General features: G+C 45.1%; 2 protein-coding genes and 1 long non-coding RNA gene across 5 annotated transcripts in view; 2 read left to right on the forward strand and 1 right to left on the reverse strand.

The window, feature by feature from the left end:
- The window catches only part of G3BP1 (G3BP stress granule assembly factor 1), a 38,778-nt gene extending 30,527 nt beyond the window's left edge, over positions 1 to 8,251 (reverse strand). Inside the window, exon 1 of one of the 3 annotated variants that reach the window (XM_040630386.1) lies at positions 8,114 to 8,251. The gene's annotated coding sequence lies outside the window, so the exon portion shown is untranslated. Of the gene's footprint in view, positions 1 to 7,467; positions 7,798 to 8,113 lie in introns of those variants that run through there. The other 2 variants (XM_040630385.1, XM_040630387.1) reach the window with 2 other exon arrangements.
- Positions 8,252 to 8,358: 107 nt separating this feature from the next.
- Positions 8,359 to 15,269, forward strand: LOC103664571. The gene is made up of 3 exons (XR_569079.2): positions 8,359 to 8,433; positions 14,289 to 14,347; positions 14,797 to 15,269. It is a non-coding gene; the product is annotated as an uncharacterized LOC103664571 (long non-coding RNA).
- A 5,589-nt stretch (positions 15,270 to 20,858) lies between these two features.
- Positions 20,859 to 21,769, forward strand: part of ATOX1 (antioxidant 1 copper chaperone) — a 13,287-nt gene continuing 12,376 nt past the window's right edge. The window contains exon 1 of the mRNA XM_040630388.1: positions 20,859 to 20,992. Within this exon, the coding sequence (XP_040486322.1) occupies positions 20,987 to 20,992 (6 nt within the window). The 5' untranslated portion in view covers positions 20,859 to 20,986. The remainder of the gene's footprint in view (positions 20,993 to 21,769) is intronic.

The following is a 21,769-nucleotide window of genomic DNA, read 5'->3' on the forward strand; positions in this document are numbered from 1 at the left end:
CCTCCCAAATTTTCTTTAACCAATTCTCACTGTGAAAAATTCTCCAATATCATTCACTTGCTGCGCTCCTGGGCTAGTAACTTAATCTCTGTGCCCCCAGTTTTTTCATCTGTAAAACTGAAATCATGAACTGCAAAAATTGTCTATTAAATAGTAAGCACTGAATGTTAGCTGTTACTACTATTAATATAATTATTAACTAACTCTAATTAAGGAAAGCATTTCCACATTCCACCCTTTTCTGTCCCCAGAAGACTAAGTACTCTGCTAGCAGTACTAAAATAAAGGATTCCTGTGAGAGTAAGAATTTTTGTACAGAGTACCTTGGATTATAGAAGCCCAAGCACTTAATGTAACACTAACTTTTCAGAGAACTTGTAAGTTGACTTTATAATTTTTTTCAAGATTTTATTAATTTGACAGAGAAGAGAGAGCACGCACAAGCAGGCAGAGGGGCAGGCAGAGGGAGAGAGAGAAGCAGCAGGGTCCCTGCTAAGCAGAGAGCCCAACATGGGGCTCAATCCCAGGACCCTGGGATCATGACCTGAGCTGAAGGCAGATGCTTAACCGACTGAGCCACCCAGGCGCCCCTAGACTTTATGATTGTTGTAGTCCATCTATGAATGTTACATAGGAAGACTTGCCTTGCCTGTGTGCCCACAGGATGTAACTGCTCAAACTGTAAAACCAAATCAAGTGCACACCTTAATATCTTGACTCTTAAAACATGCATCATGAAGCTACAATAGTCTTAGGTATGTGCATGCTGTTAGGTATAAAAATTTCTGCTCTCTTTTTTTTTTTTTAAGATTTTATTTACTTATTTCTCAGAGAGAGGGAGCACAAGCAGGGGGAGCAGAAGACAGAAGGAGCCTGATGCGGGACTCGATCCCAGGGTCATGACCTGAGCCAAAGGCAGACACCTAACCAACTGAGCCACCCAGGTGTCCCTTCTGCTCTTTTTAAAAATTAAACAATGATCCCAGGGTTCTGGGATCAAATCCCACATTGGGTTCCTTGCTCAGCGGGGAGCCTGCTTCTCCCTCTGCCTGCCACTCCCCTGGCTTGTGAGATGTCTCTCTGACAAATCTTAAAAAAAATACAAATTAAAATTAAACAAAGCATTTAAGTTCTATTTTTCTTTTAAACGACGCTATTTTATTCTTATAGGTAAACAAGTTTGTTGAACTGAAAGATTTCTGAAACAATCTTTATTCATCAAAGCTATGAGGAGTATTTCTCTTAAGAAAAGCTACTAGAAAGTAAGTCAAAATGTTCATCTAACTTTATTCCCAACACTAACAAACTAAAAATAGAGCACTAACCACTTTTTTCTCCCTGGGAAGGGTTAATTTTATATTATGGAACTGTCCATGCAAAAATTATATTAAAAAATAACAAGGTGTAAATATGCAAAACAAACAGATATAAAAACACATATAAATGAAAGGTATAAAAAGTACTCACCTTTGCACTGTTATGGAAAGTTATGTTCTATGTAATTTATACAATGGAATGGTATATTAAAAACAATAAAATTCATACACCTCTGTATTGCTAGAATGTCCTGGGGAGAAGGTGCATTATTTTCAAAAGAAAAAGAAAAATGCAATGAAGGGTACCAACATCCAGTAACTAGTGGTATGTTATCTTACATATTTCAGCTCTCTTGAACAGATCTTTAAAATGTTAGACTTATAATTCCATAAACTAACTCCACTCTGTGATTTTAATTAGTATGAGTGGGATACTTCCATAAATCTGAGGACCATACAACATCTCCCTGTAATTTACTAGCAGCTGGTATGGATGATCCAATTTCAAATTTTTCATGTGCAGGAAGTTTTATCCAGTTACTTTCTCAGAACTTTCAGGGCTAAGGTCCAAGAGCTAAGCATTCTCCTAAAAAGCTCGTAGTTTCACCTTCAAATTGGTCTTCAATATCTATTTATTTTGCTTTTTTAAAGGACTGTAGCAGAATACTTTCTGTTGAAGTTTTCCAATTGTAGGAAAGAATTCACTTTTGGCTTGTAACACTTATCATTTTTCCAACAGTACCATTTTGTGTTGGCGTTCAGATCCCTCAGAGCAAACAATGAAAGCATGATGAAGGTACAGTACAGGAAAAAAAAAAATGTCTGAGGCAACAGAATCAATTATTAGTTGCCCACATGGAATGAAAAGTGTAATTTTCATCCTTTTCTTACCTAATTTGAAAAGCACATAACATCATCAATAACTGTTATTCTAAAATAACATTCAATGGAAATGTCAATGATCGCTCACAGATTAACATAATCACTGATTTATTTTTTTGTGGACTGACCCTGATTTCTGAAATACTCTTAAATTTCAAAATGTCTACTTAATCCCAATTACTAGATTCATGACAACTTTAAAGAAATTTCCATCAATAATTTTGCTAAAGTTCACAAAGAATGTTAAGTGTGCTTCCTTTAATTGAGTCTAAAAAGCTGTGAGCATTTATGTTCCAAGAGCAGGGGAGCATGAAGACCAACCACAATCCACCTGAATTAACAGTAGAGCTTACTCTGGCAAAATTGATGAGTTCGGGGTTATGGAATCCAACCGAGAGTCGGTCTTCCATTCAGTCTCCTCTCTGGCTAAGTGCGGAGTCTGCTTGAGATTCTTTCTCCCTCTCCTTTTGCCCCTCCCCTGCACTCGCACATGCTCTAAATAAATAAATCTTTAAAAATAAATTTAAAATTTTTTAAAGAAAAATAAAATCTATCACCTCTCACAGAAGAGCTCCAGAGGTATTAAAATATCAGTAAATACATGGACTGCCTGGGTGGGTCAGTTGGTTAGTGTCTGCCTTCAGCTCAGGCAACGATCCTGGGGTCCTGGGATTGAGCCCTGCATAGGGCTCCCTGCTCAGCGGGGAGCCTGATTCTCCCTCTCCTCCCAGCTAGGGCTCTCTCTCGATATCGCTCTCTCAAATAAAATCTTTAAAAAATATATATCAGTCAATATCAAACACAGGCATGGAAGTCAGGAAGAGAACCTGTGAATGAAGGGAGTGTCAACTGCTACCACCGCAGTGAAGAACAATTTTGCAGTTATCTAATAAAATCCAAAATGTTCCAATGAATCCAGCAATTCTCTTCTACATGTATATATGAGAAACTCACCCACGTGCACAAGACTGAGAAATGAACTGCCACCTTATTTCTAAAACGACAACAACCTATGTGTCTGTCAAACGGGAAATGGACTAAGTTGCAGTTTATGCATATCATTCAAACCTCTGTATCTAAGATAATATGGGGCAATTAAAAGATTAAAAAGCAGTACTATTTATAATTATGTCAGGTTAACTGGAGTGAATTAGGGCTGTCCCTGGAAAACCAAGACATAAAGTCATCCTATTTATAGCAGTCAAAGTCAGCATGAAATAGATCTCAAAAACAATACTAAAATGAGAAGTCAGTCGCTGAATATGTACTGTATGCTTTTGAACATGTTTAGAAGTGTTTTTAGTATACACAAAAACATCAGATATTGTTCATAGGTACATTTATTTTTAAAATAGTCTAGATGTAAAAACAGACAAATAGATCCACAGAACAGAACAGTTATGAGATATACTGACACATAAATGGAAAACTGGGATTTTCAACGTTAAGTGCAGATAATTCAACAGAAAAAGGATACTCTGTTCAACAACTGGTGGAACAATTACACATCCATATATAGGGAAAAAATGAGCCTCACTTCATGCATCACATCATATTAAAATTTAACTCAATGGGGTGCCTGGGTGGCTCAGTCAGTTAAGTGGCTGACCTCAGCTCAGGGCATGATCTCAGGGTCCTGGGATTGCGTCCCAAGAGCCCGAGGAGTCACTCAGCAGGGAGTCTGCTCGTCCCTGTCTTCGCCCTTGCCCATGCACTCGCTCATATCACCATCACTGGATCTACCGCTCAATCTACTTTCTAAACTCTTCACATTTATCACCTGTCATTTCCCTTCAAAATTCTCAGTTGTAGCTCCTTGGAGAAATGGTTGACTCTAGGGCTGGGAGAGGCAAAATACAAGGTGAGCCTTAAATGCCTGATTAAGAAAATGCTTTTAAAAAAACAAAACAAAACAGGGGACCATTAAAAGGACACAAGGGCCAAAACTGGAACAACGTGAGCAATAAAATAAGTAAAAAAGCAAAGCTAGATAACACTGAATTACAACCCAAGAATAAAATATCCATGACTTCATACATAGATGAGGCAGTATTGTGCAAGCTCAGTCCACAGAGGGTATACTTGAGGAACAGCCTAAAAAAGCCTGGAAGTTAAGTAGTTGTCACACTCATACCCTCCAGACTCTGAATCTTTCTGACTTTTTTGAATAAGAAAATGAGTTTGAGAGCTTCAGTTCTCTTTATAAGCAAAAACATAAGAATACTAAGCTATGTAAGAGCACTTATAGAAGATAAAAGGGCTATACAAATACACAATGATGCTGTTACACACCCACTTAAATTAACAGCCACCAAGGATGACATCCCTACAGAGTAGAAGTCTGTCCCATCTAGGAAGCCCCTTTCTTTGAACCACCTCTAACATTTACTTTAATAATTATTAAATACCTGGGGCACCTGGATGGCTCAGTCAGTTAAGCGGCTGACTCTCGGGTTTTGGCTCAGTTCCTGATCTCAAGACTGTGAGATCAAGCCTGAATGGGGCTCCACTCACTAGAGTCTGCTTGTGACTCTCTCTCCATCCCCCCTCCCCCCCCGCCCCCCCCCCAGCTCACCGGCACTCTCTCTAAAGTAAATCTCTAAAAAGTAATTATTATTAAATAACTGAAATACAGCAAGCTGAACAGCTAAATATTACATGATTGACTGACTGCCAGAGGACAAAAGAAGAAATCAAAGTCATCTAAAGACATTTACTAAGGCCACAACTTGTAAAAATTTTTTGAATTATTTTCTGTTTTATAAAGCCCCCTCTTCATGGCAGATTATTCCTAGCTCTTTACCATATCACCTGGCTTGCAATTCAGCCTTCCCCACCAAGGCCAAACAGGGTGTCCAAAAATACTTAAATAAAAAAGGAAAAAGCTGATTTTTGAGATTTAAAAACATATAAACCTAATTAACCACCAGTGTGACCACCAACTACAAGTGAGACTACAATTGTTGAGTCTAAATTTAACTCTGTGGCTGGAAGAACAGTGTTGCAACTAAAGGTTTTTCCCACTGGGGGGGGGGGGTAAGAGGGCATTTTTTTTTTAAACCCACCTACTCCAACAATTCTCTCCCTCTGCAAACGAATATATAATGCATATCTGAATTCTAAAATATCATTTTTTAAAAATCTTATACAAAATCTTGAAAGATCATAGAGGTAATTTTATTAAAGTAGCAAAAAAATTGGTTTCTGTCACAAATTCAGGCTTTATATTAAATTCATCTTTTAACATTGCCCCATCCACCCTATGAACCACATACAATTCACAAACCTATAAAAACCTAAACTAACCTCTACCCTTTACTTTCAAGGCAAAGTAAAACAAGTAAAATAATGAAAATTACAAGCAAAATAGCTACTGTGAGAAAGGTCAGCAACCATTACCAAATCTTCTGATGCACCCTTAGCAGACCGTCAGCTGAGAACAGCAAACTGAATGTGAGTTAAATAAAGAACAAAGACTGCCTATTTTTCTATCAGTCAGAAGTACAAAAACTTAGAAAGGATTTAACAACAAAAGTAACCTGACTTGGCTGGGCAGAAGGAAGGCACACCGGTCTTCTATTATTACAATCTGCTTCATTTGTTCTTAATAAATGCATGCACAAGAGATATGCCAGGCTACTAACTGTAAACTACCAGTTTTCAAATTCCTACCCAACTGATAACCACTTGCCTGAGCGAAAGAACAGGCTAAAAAATATTTGAAAGGGAATCAAAGTTCTCTCTAAATTAATGCACAAGGAAATTTCATTCTGATATATTTTACTCTGAGCAATAACACCATTAGCTGGACTCCAAGTTAACAGTTTAAATGTATGTCATTATCTTCTAAAATTTGAAACCTAAAATGCCAGTAACTCAATAAGGTAACGCCATCTAAATAAATGTAACTAGAATTGCTACATGAAGGCACGTTCTAAGTAAAACAATGTTATATTCTAAAGCAATCTGTTAGTTATGGCAACACCAACTAAAGAACTTGGGCCATACAGTATTTTGATCCTTTATTGTTACTTTCTGTTAAGAAACATGGAAAGTACTGGGTGTAAATGGAAACACTTACAAATATTAAGCTTCCTTGTAGTTTTTTAATTTACTTGCAAGGATGGAAATATTGTGTTCCTCTGATTGCAAAAACTTCTTAAAAGACTAATCCTAAAGGCTCTTTAAAAAAAAAAAAAAAAGGTTGTAAGCCATTCCAAGAAAATTAGTTCAGAAGAGGTAGTGCCAAAACTCACTAGTTTTATCTCAAGACATTTGTGGTGTCAAGTAATGGTCTGGACCTGCAACCATTTTATAAAGCCAGGGAGCATACTGGCTTTTAAAAATCGCAAATGCATGCTCGTCTTTGACGGTATCTTCCATACTCAAATATACACAGGAGCCTAACAGTAAACGCGAAATAAATGAACTGAATGTAGAGAGAGAATGAAGAGAGAGGCTTTCATCCACAGAAGATCCCGACTGCCGTAAGGGCAAGATTTCCTACACGCCTCAGTCACCCGTAATTCACCTAGCATAAGCTCCAGTGGTTAAATTTATATTTTAACTGGGCACCATCCTTTCCATCCCAACTTCACATTTCAACACACACATGCGGGCGAGATCTGAAACTCATCGCTCTGACCCGCATTTTCTCCAACTACAAAACGAGGAAGTTAAACTATCTTCCCGAAGGTCTTTCTCAAAAGTCTGCCCCGGTTAAGAAAAGACGAAAAAGGGTTTCAAGGTCTAAGAGCAGAGCCTAACTCTCGGCTGCCGGGAATTTTGCCCCATCCCGCCCTGAGCATCAAAACGGAGGAGGAACACCGTTCACGTTCATTTGCACTTATTCGTCTTTTTCTCTACTTTTTCCGGAAGCTCTGCGGGCGGCACATCCATCAGCTCTCCGTGCGAACACACATAGAAAGGAAGCCTAAAGCCCTTCGTGTCCTTTGTCACAACCCCACTTCCAAGCCGCGTCTCCCTGGAAGCCAACAAGTGGCTCAAACATAAATGCCGCCGCACGCTGACCCGCAGCTGGCCTCCCCGGGCTGATGCTGCTGCCCCCGGGGACCCGTGCTCCGGTAGCAACGGCGCCCTGGAGCCGCGCAGGGCGCTGGCACAAGGACGGAAACAGGCTGGGGGCCTAGCAGTCACACGGCCTGGGTTCCACCCGATAGCGGCCTCTTACCGTCGGCGTGCCTTTGACTACGTCTCTGCACCTCTGGGCGTCCGAATCCACTGTAAAAAAGAAAATCGCCGTACCTACCTCGCCGGACCGTTGTGGGAGTACAGAGAGCCACACAAGTTGCTCAGCACAGTGCCTGGCACACAGCGAGGGCTCAAAAAAAAACAGTAATTATTACTTCCACTCATCCGTGCCTTCGCTGCTCCCCCTTTACTCCCTGTAAAAGCTGCACTTCTGCTTCCCGATCCAAAAACCTCCTCGCGTTTTCTGGTCGCCCCCGCCGCTAAATAAATGCCTCCTCCGGTCCGGGCCAAGCTGGAGACCCTCGCCGGGGCAGGAAAGGCTCTGCGGGCGCGCGGAGAGGAGGGAGACGGGCGGGAAAGGCCGGCGAGCGGGCCGCGCGGGGCCCCGGGTTTCCGAGATCGCCCTGGGGCCCGGGCGGCGGCCGCGGCTCGCTCTCGCCCCGCGCGGCCGTTGGGCGTGGCACGCGCACGCGGCGGACGCGGACACGGCCACGCGCGCCGGCCGGTAGGAGCGCGGCGAGGAGGGGGCGGGGAACTCCGCGCGCCCGTGCCCCCGCCTGCGGCCGTTGGGGGGGTGGGGTGCACGCCTCGCGCGACGGCCGCCACCGCCGCCGCTCCGACTTCTCTCTCACACAAGCGTCCCAACTCGTCCTCGTCCCTGGGCCGTCCCTGGGCCGTCCCGCCCCGCCCACACCCCGGCGTACCTGCGCGGCTGAGCGGGAGAGGAACAAGCTTTGCTCCACAGCACGGTAGAAGGCAAAATCCCCTCACGCAACTGCGTCCGCACACACGCGTGCTCCGTCGCCGGTCTATATAACAGCGGCTCAGCCTAACTTGTTACGGCCAGGTCGAGCAGGCTAGTGACCAATCCCGACTGCGTCCTCTGGGCTCTTCGAGCAGCAATTGGGTACTGACTCAGGATGAAGGCGTGGCTCTTGATTGGCTTTGACTCATGCCTATGAGACTGTGAGGATCTCGTTTCCCTAGTAACGGATTGGCACTGAGAGAGACCAATTACTTAAAGGTACGTCGGAAAAGAGGGTGGGAAGTTCTTTGACCGATACCCACGGTAGCCAGTAAATGCGTGGGGCCGTTCCCATTCGTTAAAATGGGTTCCCTTGGGCGGAGATCCGTTTTCCATACAGGAGCGGTTGCTCCACAAGGTGGGGCCCGTGTACTTTGGAGAAGTAAACCCCAAGCAACCAGGAGGTGGGCGCCAGGGAGGCCAAGGGAGCCCCCGGCCAATCGCAAAGCGAGAAGGATCTGATTGACGCGAGGGTTGAACTACGCCAAGGAGACCGAGCCCCAGGGCCGCCGTGCCCTCTGGGGAGGTTCAGAGGTTCTTCTGGCCCGGGCTTCCGTCCTCTTTCCTTTCTTCCCCTCACTTGTTGGGTCTAGCCCCTGAGGCCCCTCTCCCGCCTTTTCTGCCCAGTTTAGTACCAGGGAAAACAAGTGGGAAAGTTCCCGTTGTTTGGTTTTTTTTCTTATAGCAACTTTTTTATTTCCATGCGGCCGCCTAAGGGCACTTGCTGGCTCTCACCATTAGTCAGCACTACTGTTAGACAACAGTTTAAGAGAAAGCGAGAGGGGAAAGCAGCGCCCATCGTGTACCTAAGATCGTGTAAAAAGGTCGCACGTGAAAAGCGCTGTTGAGTTGGAGAACACAGATTTCTACCCTGCTCTTCGTGGCAAGTGCCGCTGCCGGCTGGCCGGATGGCCGGCTCGTGGGAGCTCGCTGAGGTCTTCCCGTTCTGTTGCTGCCAAGGAACCGTAGTCTATAAAGTCTCCGTTCTGGTTGGTCCTTAATGCAACATCTTGTGCGTCACCAGCATTGCCACTCAGTGTATAGCTGGGGGTGTGGGGGCTGCTTTCGCGTTGTTACGTCTTTAAAAGGTAATTTGTCAAACTCCTACACGGACACCCCAGAGGTTTCCCGAGGCACTTCAGGGGCTAAGTGGCGCTCCAGCCCCGTCCTGTACACGTCTCTCAGGGCTTTATTGGGCCCTCTGTTGGTCATCATGAGCATTTTGTAAGGAAATACATAGATGCCTCGGTCGGTTCTCTTTCCAGGCATGTACTACCGTTAAGTTTTGCAGAGAATTTGGGAATGAAGCACCTGGACCGTCTCTGTTGGGGGAGAAGGGGCGCCGGCAGCAGCCTGCTGGGACCCGGGCGCGTCCCCTCTCCCTGCGCGGGGTCTGGCCCCAGACGAGACTCGCGGCCGCCCCCAGGAGCCTAGTGAGAGCGTCCCTCTGCCCCCCCCCCCAGGTCCCACTGCCCCATTGGCCCAGCCCATTCAACGTTTATGAAACTCCTGTTAGGGGCTGGGATCAGAGATGATCTGGATGCCGTCTCTGTTTCCCGTCACCAGTTGAATGGACCGGGGCACTTTGCTGGGTCGGGAGTCCCGCAAAGAGGGGAACAGGCGTCTGGGACTATGAGGGCACCGGATGGAACTAAACCCAGAGGAGAGAATCCGCTAAAGTTTTTTGGAGTAAGGACACCAGCCCCCAACCAAGATCCGGCCCGCTATGCTAAGGAATTTGGAGTTTATTCTGATGGCAGGGAAGAGCCCTTGGAAGGGTTCTTAAAGGGTGGACTCGGAAATTACCTTTTACAAGTCCACTCTCCAAATAGAAATGCTAATGAGAGCAGATTTGCAAAACTTTACATTTACAGACTGGTAATTTAACCCAGATGGCCTGTGATAAGAGTCAAGACTATTCTTAATAACATTTGGAGCGAATTTTAAGCTCCACATTTGGCTCTCTTTGCAAGGCTATTTGGCAGTCACTACTAAAATTGTGTGCATCATCCAAAACAATAATAGTACTTCTTGGTTTATAGCCACACTTTTTTTTTTTAACAAAGAAGCATATACTGGCGTGTGCAACTGCAGAATTGTCAGCCTTTTTAGAATACTTAAAAAGTGGGGTGCCTGGGTGGATCAGATGGTTAAGCATCTGCCTTCTGCTCAGGTCATGATCTCCAGGTCCTGGGATGGAACCCCATGTCTCGCTCCCAGCTCAGTGGGGAGTCAGCTTCTCCCTCTCTCTCTGCCACTCCCCATGCTTGTGCTCTCTCTCTCCCAAATGAATAAATAAAATCGTTTTTAAAAAAGAATACTTAAGGGACGCCTGGATGGCTCAGCCAGTTAAGCGTCAGCCTTCTGCTCAGGTCATGATCCTAGGGTCATGGGATCGAGCCCTGCATCAGGCTCCCTGCTCAGCAGAAGGCCTGCTTCTCTCTCTCCCTCTGCTACTCCCCCTGTTTGTGTGCTTGCTCTCTCTGTCAGATAAATAAATAAAATCATTTTTTAAAATGATTAAAAATTTAAAAAGAATACTTAAAAACTGAAAATGTAATTGCTCATCAATTGGCAAACTGATTAACCAGTGATATGCATATAATATAGAATACCATGCAGCAGTTTAAATAGGAATAAGAACTATACAGATATGGACGGCGTCTCCGTTTGTTATTTGGATTGTTAATTGAAAAAAAAATCAGTGAATTCCCATTTATGTTAAAAAAGCAAAAAAACAAAACTCCTGATTTCTGTATGTTAAAAGATGAGGATAATGTATTATTTGAAAGTTGTACAACAAGACTATGTTCATGTCCCGTGTTGTGTATGGGAGGTAGGAAGAAAGAAAGGAAGGAAGGGGAATTGGATTACCAGAGAGAGAACGACGACAAGAACCCTCACGTGGCCATTGCTATCTTCCACAGGAAAGAACGAGTTGGCATTCTCCTGTGGTAGCTTCCCCACTCAGATCATAAAACCCTCAGGACTCGAGAGCTGGATACTTAGTAAATGTTCAGGGGGTAATTCACCACCAACGAATTGTCTGGAGCACTGGTTCTAAGGCAGGAGAGTCAAGGGAGATTTCCCAGGAGACTTAGGGCTTCAGTCACAACTGGGTAGAGGGACCACAGGCATCTAGTGGGCAGGGGCCAGGATGCAGACATGCACAGGAGAGACACCCTCCACTATCCCCACACCCCGGCCATGACAAAGCAGCTTCCGGCCAAAAAGTCAACAGTGCCAAAGCTGAGAGACCCTGATCTGGCTTCCTGAGTCACATAGGAGAGAGTCCCTAGCCTCCCGCTCGTCCTTCTCTCCACTGGCAAGCAAAGTCTGCGCACCCCTCCTGTACACTACTTTACTCCCTTCTCTTCCTGCCAATTCTCCCCAAAGCTATAAGAATCAGGGTGGGAAGAAACACGGCCAACACCCCAGAAAACACAGTTTATGGGGGGGAGGGTTGGGGGGACAAGGGATATTAGGTAAGGAATGATCCTAAGAATATCTACTCTATCAGTGTTCTCCAAACATAGCTAGTCATTTATGCAGGATGCTTAAAAACGTGCCTGTATGTGTCTATTAAACTCTCACCTGTGAACAAAGCTCTAGTATAATATTCACAACAGCACAGCTTGTACTAGAAAGAGACAGGAAACGACCCAAATAAGGAGCTATATGGAACTACTCTTACAGCGGACTGTCATGCAACCATAGAGAAAACGAGGCAGATCTGTGTGCACAGTTACAGAGCAATCTGCACAGTGCAGAATCATGGAAAGAGTAAAAAAGCGGGAGCAATGTCATGAGGCAGTTATTTCTATTAAGGTATACTGTATTGCTCTAGTTATCTCTGCACATTCCTAGATGGTTTTGCTGTGCATGCACAGGTCATGTCTGGAAGGAGTCTCAAGAAACTGTTAATGATTGTTAATGGGTTAGGGAACTCGGGCCAGGGTAAGAGAACAGCTTCGTTTTCATTCATCCAAAGTATGCTTTGGTACTGATCATTTTTTTAAACATGTGCATGTATTATTTTTCAAAAGAAATTCAATGTTAAGTATAGATGTTAAGTGTAGGAACTATAAATATGGAAACTTTGATCTTTAAAACAACAAACGGAATAGAGATTAAGAGCACCCTTATCTTGATGAGCACTGAGTGATGTATAGATTTGTTGTATCACTATATTGTACACCTGAACCTAATATAACACTGTTTGTTAACTACTCTGGAATTAAAATAAAATAGGGGCACCTGGCTGGCTCAGTTGGTGGAGCATGTGACTCTAGATCTCAGGGTTGTGAGAACCCCACATTGGGTGTGGAGATTACTTAAAATCTTTAGTAAAAATAAATTAAAGTAAATTTTTAAAAAATTATTCCTTTACACATATGAGGGATTTTGAAAATGAAGCATCAAAGCTTTATTCGGCTTGCATACCAGACTACCATCTTTTCCTTTTGCTCCTTACCATACAAAAATCTAAAGAGACCCTTTACCGGCTCAGAAACGCATGCCTAATTGGATTCCTTCATTTTTGGCATTGACTGTCTGCAAACATATCACCTCCTGAAACTCTGTGGAATGCTGGCCATGAGCCAGGCAACCTTGTGAATATTCTCTATAAAGAGGATCTCATTTAATGTTCACAACAACCATAGTTCTCATTTCTCAGAAACAGGCTCAGAGAGGGTAAACAACTAGCCCAAGGTCACACAGCTGGGGCTGGAAACTAGGACTCTCTGACTTCAAGCCCATGTTCATTTACCTACTTGTCAATACTGCCCAGGGAAGAAGAACATAGCCCCAAGTAAGAAAAGGGGTTTGGCCTCCTCAGAAATCCCAGAAAGGCTGGAATATTCTTTCATGCCCTCAAGCATGCCATCAGGTAATGCTACAGAGACAGTTTTCCAGGTGATTTGAGAATTCTGGGATCCATGGCAAATCCTAGTAATCTGCAGGATTTTAAAAATTTAAAAACATATGTGACAATAGTACCCATATATAACATAAATCCTCAGAGCATGTAGTTTATTAAAAAGAGCATCTTGCAAATTATGTCATGCATGGTTAAAAAAATACCCAAAATGATATATGCATATGTGTTTATCAGTGTTTGTGAAACTATAGAACAAGGTCTCGAAAGAATGTACAGCAATCTGGGGCACCTGGGTGGCTCAGTCAGCTGAGCATCTTGCCCACGGTTCAGGTCATGATCCCTGGGTCCTAGGATTGAGTCCCATGTCAGGCTCCCTGCTCAGTGGGGAGTCTGCTTCTCCCTCTCCCTCTGCCTCTCTTCCTGGCTTGTGCTCTCTCTCTCTCTCAAATAAATAAAATCTTTAAATAAATAAAGAAAGAATGTACAGCAATCCAATAGTAGTTACTTCCTCTGTGGAAGACATGGATAATAAGGGTTTGAAGGAAACTTTCACCTTATCTCGATTGTTTAAAATTTTTTACATTAAGAAACTTTCCACATAGGGGCGCTTGGGTGGCTCAGTGGGTTAAGTGTCTGCTTTCAGCTCAGGTCATGATCCCAGGGTCCTGGGATTGAGCCCCATGTCAGGCTCCCTACTCAGTGGGGAGTCTGCTTCTCCCTCTGCCTCTGTCCCTGCTCGTGCTCCCTCTCTCTCTCTCTCTCTCTCTGAAATAAATAAATAAAATCTTTAAAAAACAAAAGAAACTTTCCATGTATTATATAATTTAAAGAGTAACTTGGGGGGCACTGGGGTGGCTCAGTCGGTTAAGTACCAGACTCCTGATCTCAGCACAGGTCATGATCTCAAGATTGTGAGATTGAGCCCCGTATCGGGCTCCACGCTCAGTGCAGAGTCTGCTTGAGACTCTCTCTCCCTCTCCCTCTGCCCCTCCCCCTGATCTCTTTCTCTGCGTCTCTCAAATAAATAAAATTAAAAAAAAAAAAAAGAAATTAACTTGGCATATCCCTAAGAGTGGCTTCTGAGTACTTACTATATACCAGGCACTGAACTGAAAATTTTATGAACATTGTCTTATTTCTCACAATAATGCTAATTATTGAGATAGGTCTAATTATTATCTTTGTCATACAGGGAAAGAAACTGAGGTTCAGAGAGATTTATTGCTCAAAACACCCAGGAATTGAACACAGGTTTGTCTAGTATCTCTCATTAAACACAGCTTTACGTCCCTGACGCCTAGAGAAGTCTGACAGAGAAAAAAGGAGCCAGAAGACAGCATGACACATGTCCTCTGATCTTTGGCTGCGGTGCTGGGAGCACCCTAAGGTGGTGGGGACTGTGGTCGCCCAAAGATCTCATGCCTTATCTGAAGAGTCCTGAGTGGTCATTTGTATATATATATTTTTTTCTTTTTTGAATCAAAGTATAATTAACAGGCAATGTTATATTGATTTCAGATGTACCACATAGGGCTTCAGCAGTTCTATACATTACTCAGTGCTCACCATGATAAATGTCGTCACCATCTGTCACCATACGACATTATTACAATATTATTGACTGTATTCCCTATGCTGTAATTTTCATTTTTATGACTTATTATATCGTTTTCTGACATAGCTGTTTCCCCTTCTTCCAGGTGCCTGGAAGGATTATTCTATCCTGCCCCCTCATAGACAGGCATGACCACATGCCCTGCTTTGGCCAACCCACCGAGAGCAGAAGGGACACGTATCTTTTCCAGGAAGAGAAGGCTTTGGAGCTAGTGATTATTTGATGAGGTCTTCCCTCCCCATACCACCCCCATATTCAATATCATGCAATTTGGGGAATCTCCCTCTACCTGGGTCCCAGAGCAAAAATCATTTGCACAGAGCCACTCCTCCAAACTGCCCAAACTGCAATGGTCATAGGACATAAACAAGGAGGAAATCTGTTGTTTTAAGCCATTGAGGTTTTGTGATGGTTTGCTGCAATAGCGTTACCTGGCCTTTCTTGCCAGTTACAGGTAAGTTTCTAGATCTTCCAGTGTTTCAGCAGACACTCAAATCTGGATTACTCACCGTTCTTTTTTAACTTTTTATTAATGGTATAAAAGTGTTTGGTCCTCACTTTTTTTTTTAAAGATTTTATTTATTTGAGAGAGAGAGAGAGAGCATGTACATGGGTGGGGGAGGGGGAGAGAATCTCAAGCAGACTCCATGCCCAGCATGGAGCCTGATGTGGGCTTGGTCTCACCACCTGAGATCATGAACTGAGCTGAAACCAAGAATGGGTCATTCAACCGACTGAGCCACCCACATGCCCTTTGGTTCTCACTTTTAAATATTTTCTAATGAAAATATTCTTTCTAAGAGGACTCTACTTGGGGTGCCTGGGTGGCTCAGGCGGTTAAGCGTCTACCTTCAGCTCAGGTCATGATCCCGGGGTCTGGGGATCGAGCCCCGAATAGAGCTTCTTGCTCAGCCAAGAACCTGCTTCTCCCTCTCTTGCTGCTGGTCCCCCTGCTTGTGTGCTCTCTGTCAAATAAATAAATAAAATCCTTAAAAAAAATAAACGAGAGGACTATAGTTGAATTTATTCTTTTTTTTAACTTTATTTGGAGTTGTTATTCATAAAAATGCTTTTCTTAAAAAATGCTTTTCTTGGTCTTATAGGACCGACTATACTTACATGTCAGTCTATAAATAGATTTTAAATCATAGTAAAATACACAGAACATAAAACTGACCATTTTAACCATTTTTAAGTGAACAGTTCCGTGGCATTCAACGTACATTCACACTGTTGTGCCACCACTCCGCATTTGTAAATGTTATCAACTAATTGAAAAATATTTTGAGCACTTTAGGAACTAAATAAAATATGTCTGCAGACCAGCTTCACCCAGTCTGCAACTCTTCCTGATGCCAGGCTGCCTGTGCTAAGCCTGCACCCCAAGCCCCCTATGCTTTGCAGCCCCCCTCTTCCCTTGCATGGGCTTCTCTGAGGGCCCTTTCAGCTCAAAACCTTTGCTCCCAAGCTGAGGGTTCCCTGGTGGATAAAGCAGTGAGACAGCTGTGTGTACCTGGGCTATAACACAAAAAACAGACACTTGGCCTTCTGGAGGGAATAGACAACAGCTACAAAGGCCTTTCTTTGCAAAGTCTGACCCCAGCATCTGCAGAAGGGTCACTCCAGTAGGTGAGGTCCAGAGGTCAGGTATACCAGGGAGAAGGCTCCAGCCCTTTGTCTGGGAACCTGTCATCTACACATGACTACAGTCTATACATTCCTATCCTCACAACACCGTCAGCCAGAAAAGGCCCATTTCCCAAGCCTGCTGGTTCAGTGATAAATTGACTTACCCAAGTTTAAAAAACTAGTAAGGAAACTGCTGGGTAGTCTGGAACTGAGAATTCCTGAATTCTGCTTTTTAAAAATATTTTTCTCCGTGATTCTCGGTACATATTTATTATAGAAAATATGCCAAAGAAAAGTAGAAAAACAAAATTAAAAACCACCTATAATATTAGAATGGGTCAGGTAGTACACATAGATCTGAAGATATGAAAACATAGTTAATAAGTCTTCTTTGAGAGGCAGTCTATCAAAATTGAAAATGAATAGCAATTTATTCTACGTAAACTTTTAAGCAAAGGTCGGCGTATATGGACTGTCATTACATCATCATTCTTAGCATTAAAAGATTGGAAGCTACATGTATGTCTATCAGTGGGGGACTGTATCAAGACCGTGTCAGGGGCAAGTACCAGGAAGTCTGAGCAGCAGTCGCTGAAATGAAGAGGGGCTTACATTTCTCACCTACCAAGTCTACAGACAAGCTGCAGCTGGCATCGGCTCGGTGAGCACACAGAACCGGCATCTCTGTGATTCCCTTGGCATTTCCCTCATAGTTGTACTCTAGATATCATATCGCTATTCTCAGCAGGCAGGGGAAAGGAGTGGGATCTGTTCCCCTTGTGAAGAACGCAAAAGCTTTCCAGAAACCTTGTAGCAGACTTCTGCTTCTGACTCACTGGCCAGAACCATATCATATGGGCACACTTGGCTGCAAGGGAAGATGGGAAAGCAAATATTGAGGGTACTAAGGGATCTGGCCTCTACAGGAGCAAGAGTAAAAAGTCTGGGAATGAGGGTTGGATCAGCCAACCACTGGTTTCTGCCATAGGGCCTGGTGAAATAAACTATGGTACCACTGCATAATGTAGCATTATGTAATCACTAAAAAGAATGAAGGGGATCTGTACAAGTAAATAAGCTCTACAATATTTTGTGAAGTGAGGAAAGCAAGGTGCAAAATTGTGTATAGACACCTTTTGTTTAAAAAGCAGTGGCAGTCAGGGTAGGAGGGAGACTTACTTTTCCCTGCACACCCTTCTGTGCTATTTGAAATTTTTTAAACAGTATGTCCATTGGGAGCCTGTAATCCTGCATCCCTTCAGGTAACTTGTATAACACTTGCTATAGTTCGTTTCAGGCTTATTTGTATGTAAATAACTGGAATTTATGCAGATATTTACATACAGGAACTATAATCCTGCACAGTTTCCTCTCTTCATCTGTCCTATCTAATGAGTTTCCATAACAATGCCTCTCACTAAGTTGTGCTCTCTCTGATTCACGTCCCCTCTTCCCCAATTCTCTAACCTAGTCTCTCCTCCTCTGCCTTTCCTTTAATGCCCCGCACCCCGTACACCCTGCAGTGATCTTGCTTTCCCTTGCTTTCCAGTATACAGTTGTGACCATTGCTACCAAATGTTGAGCCTTGCCTTCACTGGACCTAAGGAAATGCCTGGCAGGTGGAAAAAAGGTGTGAAGGGTTAAGGGTTGAGCATTTTGCCAGTAGGGGAGGAGCCAGTCCCAGGGAGTCCAGGAGCCATTCCAGCAATTAGAAGAAGAATTCTAATACTTTTTGATGTCTATCCTGTGCCAAGTAATGTGCTGGGAAGTTTGCATACAGTATCCTATACATTCTTCCCAATGATACCACAAAATAGATTTCTTTGAGGAATCCATATGTCCTGGTTTGCCTGTAACACTCATGGTGTATGCCTACTGTCCTGGCATTCCCTTTCACTCTCAGAAGGTTTGGATAAAAATTGTATAGTCACCTTAACTATCCCTGTTCTATAAGTGAGGATATTAAGGCTTAGAGAGGTAAAGTAATCTGCCCAAGGTTATACAGCTGGCAAATGATAGGGCTACAATTCAAACTCTGGTCTATATGGCTCTATATGGTGTATATGGACTGAAATGTTGAGGCCCTAACCTCCAATGTGATTGTGTTTGGAGATGGGCCTTTGAGGAGTTGATAAAGGTTAAATGGAGTCTTAAGAGTGGGGCCCTAATCCAATAGGGCCAGTGCCCTTATAAAAGGAGGAAGTGATACCAGAGCTAGCTCTCTCTGCCATGGGAGGACACAGCAAGAACGCAGCCATCTGCAAGCCAGGAGGAGAAATCTCACCAAGAACCGAATCAGCGAGCACTTTGATCTTGGACTTTCTGGCTTCCAGAACTCTGAGAACTGCGAGAAAGAAGTGTTGTTTAAAGCACCCAGTCTGTGATATTTTGTTACAGCGGCCTGAGCAGACTAAGACAGGCTCTCATTCCCATGCTCCTTCCGCTCACCGTGCTGAAGGTGGGCCCCCTCATTCAGGGCCAGTGTGAGTCAGTTACTGGTCCTGGCCTAGATTTATCCCTTCCATTTCGTGTTCCCTGAACCTAGGCCAAGGGTGGATCCATTAGCCTCTTCCCTAGAAGTAGTCAGCTTGTGGTCACTCCCTGTATCAGTGTGGGTCTAATCAGGAGAGAGAAACCACACCATCACTTGAACAAGAAGAGTTTAAAGATTATAATGAGTCTGTGATAATGAGGCATTGGCTAGTAACAAGTAAAGAGAACTCTAAAGAATATAGAAACAGCAGATACAAGAAGCAGCCTCTGCTGGTAGGGCCAAGATAGTAACATACAGCATCCAAGGAAGAATCCCCCAACCCCCACGCTAGGCTGGGATCCAGGCCTTGTGGCCCACCTAATGGCAGAGAAGTGGCTATGATGCCATGCTGGTGGAACTTATTGGAAATCCACCCTCTAGGCTGGAAAATTTCCCTCTAGGGTGCTGGAAAAAGCTATTCACGAGGCACTTCACTGAAAGCACTCTGCTATGAAAGTACACAAGGGAGGATAGGACACTGGAGGAAGCTGCTGGCTGCTAGGTGCTGCCAGTCCCTGTACACAGCAGGAGCCCGGTGCTCCGGAAGCCGTCCTCAGAAGGGCAAGGGCCTGGCTCCTGAGCACACCAGAACCTGGAAGGAAAACCTTTCCCCTTCCAGTGTGTCTCCAGAACCTTTACTGACAAGGCTTAACATCCTGCCAGCGGTGAAGGAAAAAATATTTAAAGGCTCCAGATCAGGGCACCTGGGTGGCTCAGTCGGTTAAGCGGTTAAGTTCTGCCTTCAGCCCAGGTCATGCTCTCAGGGTCCTGGGATCAAGCGCTGCCAGCCCCGCATCAGTCTCCTTGCTCAGTGAGGAGTCTGCTTCTCCCTTTCTCTCTGCAGCTCCCCCTGCTTGTGCTTGCTGTCAGATAAAATCTTAAAAAAAAAAAAAATTAGAGTCTAGATCTATTTTCATAGAACAAACAAAAAAGATGAAATGGAGGTGAGAAAAGAAATCAATAATCACACTTTCTCGGAAAGGTTTCATGTATTAAGACTAGTTTTCCTCAACCAGTGGTTCCCCAAACCAAGCAGAGGAGTACTAAAAGTATGCCTTGAGATCGAGGGGAAGTGCATCTAGCCCGAAGCCTAGAAATCTGGGTTGTTAATAAGCTGTCCAAGCAGTTCTGTTGATGAGAGCTCCTTGAAACTACTCAGACTGGGCCCCTCTGGCCAGGTTCCTTGGGTATTCCAAGGGGAGCCCCCCCCCCATGCTTGTGTCTATGTAGAGGGGTGTGTGTGTGTGTGGCTGAAGCTCCCAGTCCCGCAGGCCTGTTTCTCTGTTAGTGTCCTAGAGCGCCTCTGCCTTCATCTGTCTTCACCCATGGCTGTGGATCTGATCCTTGTCGCTTCCTTTCTCCACCTCTCTTTGTGCCTGCCTCTCAAGCCCACTCTTGTCTTCCCACTTCTGTGCTTGCTGTTCCCTCTGCCTCCCTCCTTCCCAAATAGCTCCTCTTCCTTCATCAGATGAACGTGGACCCTCCACCCGTGACTCAGATTACCTCATCCGGAAACCTCACCCAGAACCTCTCTCCCGCCCCCAGCCCACTCCAGTGTGAGAGCTCCTTTCTCTGCCCCCGTGATACAGCCCCTCTAACACCGCCTTTTCGCCACCTGCTTCCTTGGCTCCCGACTGCGTGACGTCTTTTTCACTGGCGCACCTTGGATACCTAACGCGGTGCAGGCTCAAGGTTGGGACTCATTTACATCAGTAAATGTGATTGTCCCTTTAGGGAGGGGCGGAGTCTGTCGTCTTCACTGCGGGGGGGGGGGGGGCTTATTCCCTTCCCCTAATACACGCCTGACACAGAGCAGGTGGTCTAAGAATGACCAGTAGGCGTTGGAGGCTGGCCCAAGCGAGTGGGGAGTCTCCCGCCCCGCCCGCCGGAAGGAGGCGGGGCGGCCAACGAAGGTCAGGTGGCTCTCGGCCCGCGGGGCCAGGGGGCAGGGCCTAACTGCCGGCGGGCCGGGTGGGGGCGGGGCCTGGCGGGAGGGGCGGCTCTTGCCGGCGCCCAGCCCCGGAAGCACAGCCGGGCCAGCGCTCCGAGCGGGCAGAAGCGTCCTGCCGCAGCCGCCGTCACCGCCACCGCCGCCGCCAGCACATCCATAGTCATGCCGGTGAGTGCCTGCTCGCTCCCGCCCCGCGCAGACCCGGACCCCAGGCTTGCGCCTCGGCTGCACCGCCGGTCGATCGGCCACACGTCGCTCTTCAAGTGCTCAGGCCGCAGCCGGAGCTTTTTTGCCTGCCTTCTCAATTCCTCCCCATCGACTTCCAGCTTCTGTGACCCTCCAGAAAATCCGATCCGAAAGGGGTTTTATGTTGGAGTTAAGCCTCAGAGCATCGGAGCTGTAAGGCCTCCAGTGGTTACAAGCCCAACCCGTCCCTGCATAGACGGGGAAACTGAGACCCAGGGAAGGGCAGAGTCGCCGAGCTCACCCAGGGAGCGGGTGGCGAGCTGGAACTGGGACCTCTAGTCCCTGCGCCTTCCCTCTGTTTGCCCCTGACTGCGGAGCTGGCTTGAAAGGGGGAATGGCGGAGGGGGTGGGGTGGCTGTTGCTTCCTGGACGGGGCAGGTTTTCAGAGATCCGTGATTTTCTTTCCTTCCCCCTGCGCACTCTGGCCCATTTTCAGTTCAGCCCTGGGCGACACTGAATGGAGACAACAGTGCTTTTAACCTTTCCTACCGATCACTTTCTGAACCTGAACCCAGGAGCCCATGAAAGGTTAAGGGACCTGCTCAAAGTTGCCAGTTGCTCAGAGTTTGGGGAGGAATGAGCGGGTCTTAGGCGCCTTTGCCACTCCATCTTAATGCCCATACGTGGTTGCTCAGGGTCTCATTTTGTAGAGAAGAAATTAAAGACTTTGGCAGATAAAAAGAGAAAAAGCCCAGTAAC

This window comes from Ursus maritimus, unplaced genomic scaffold (genome assembly GCF_017311325.1).
Source record: "Ursus maritimus isolate PB19 unplaced genomic scaffold, ASM1731132v1 scaffold_15, whole genome shotgun sequence".
NCBI classification, from domain to species: domain Eukaryota; kingdom Metazoa; phylum Chordata; class Mammalia; order Carnivora; family Ursidae; genus Ursus; species Ursus maritimus.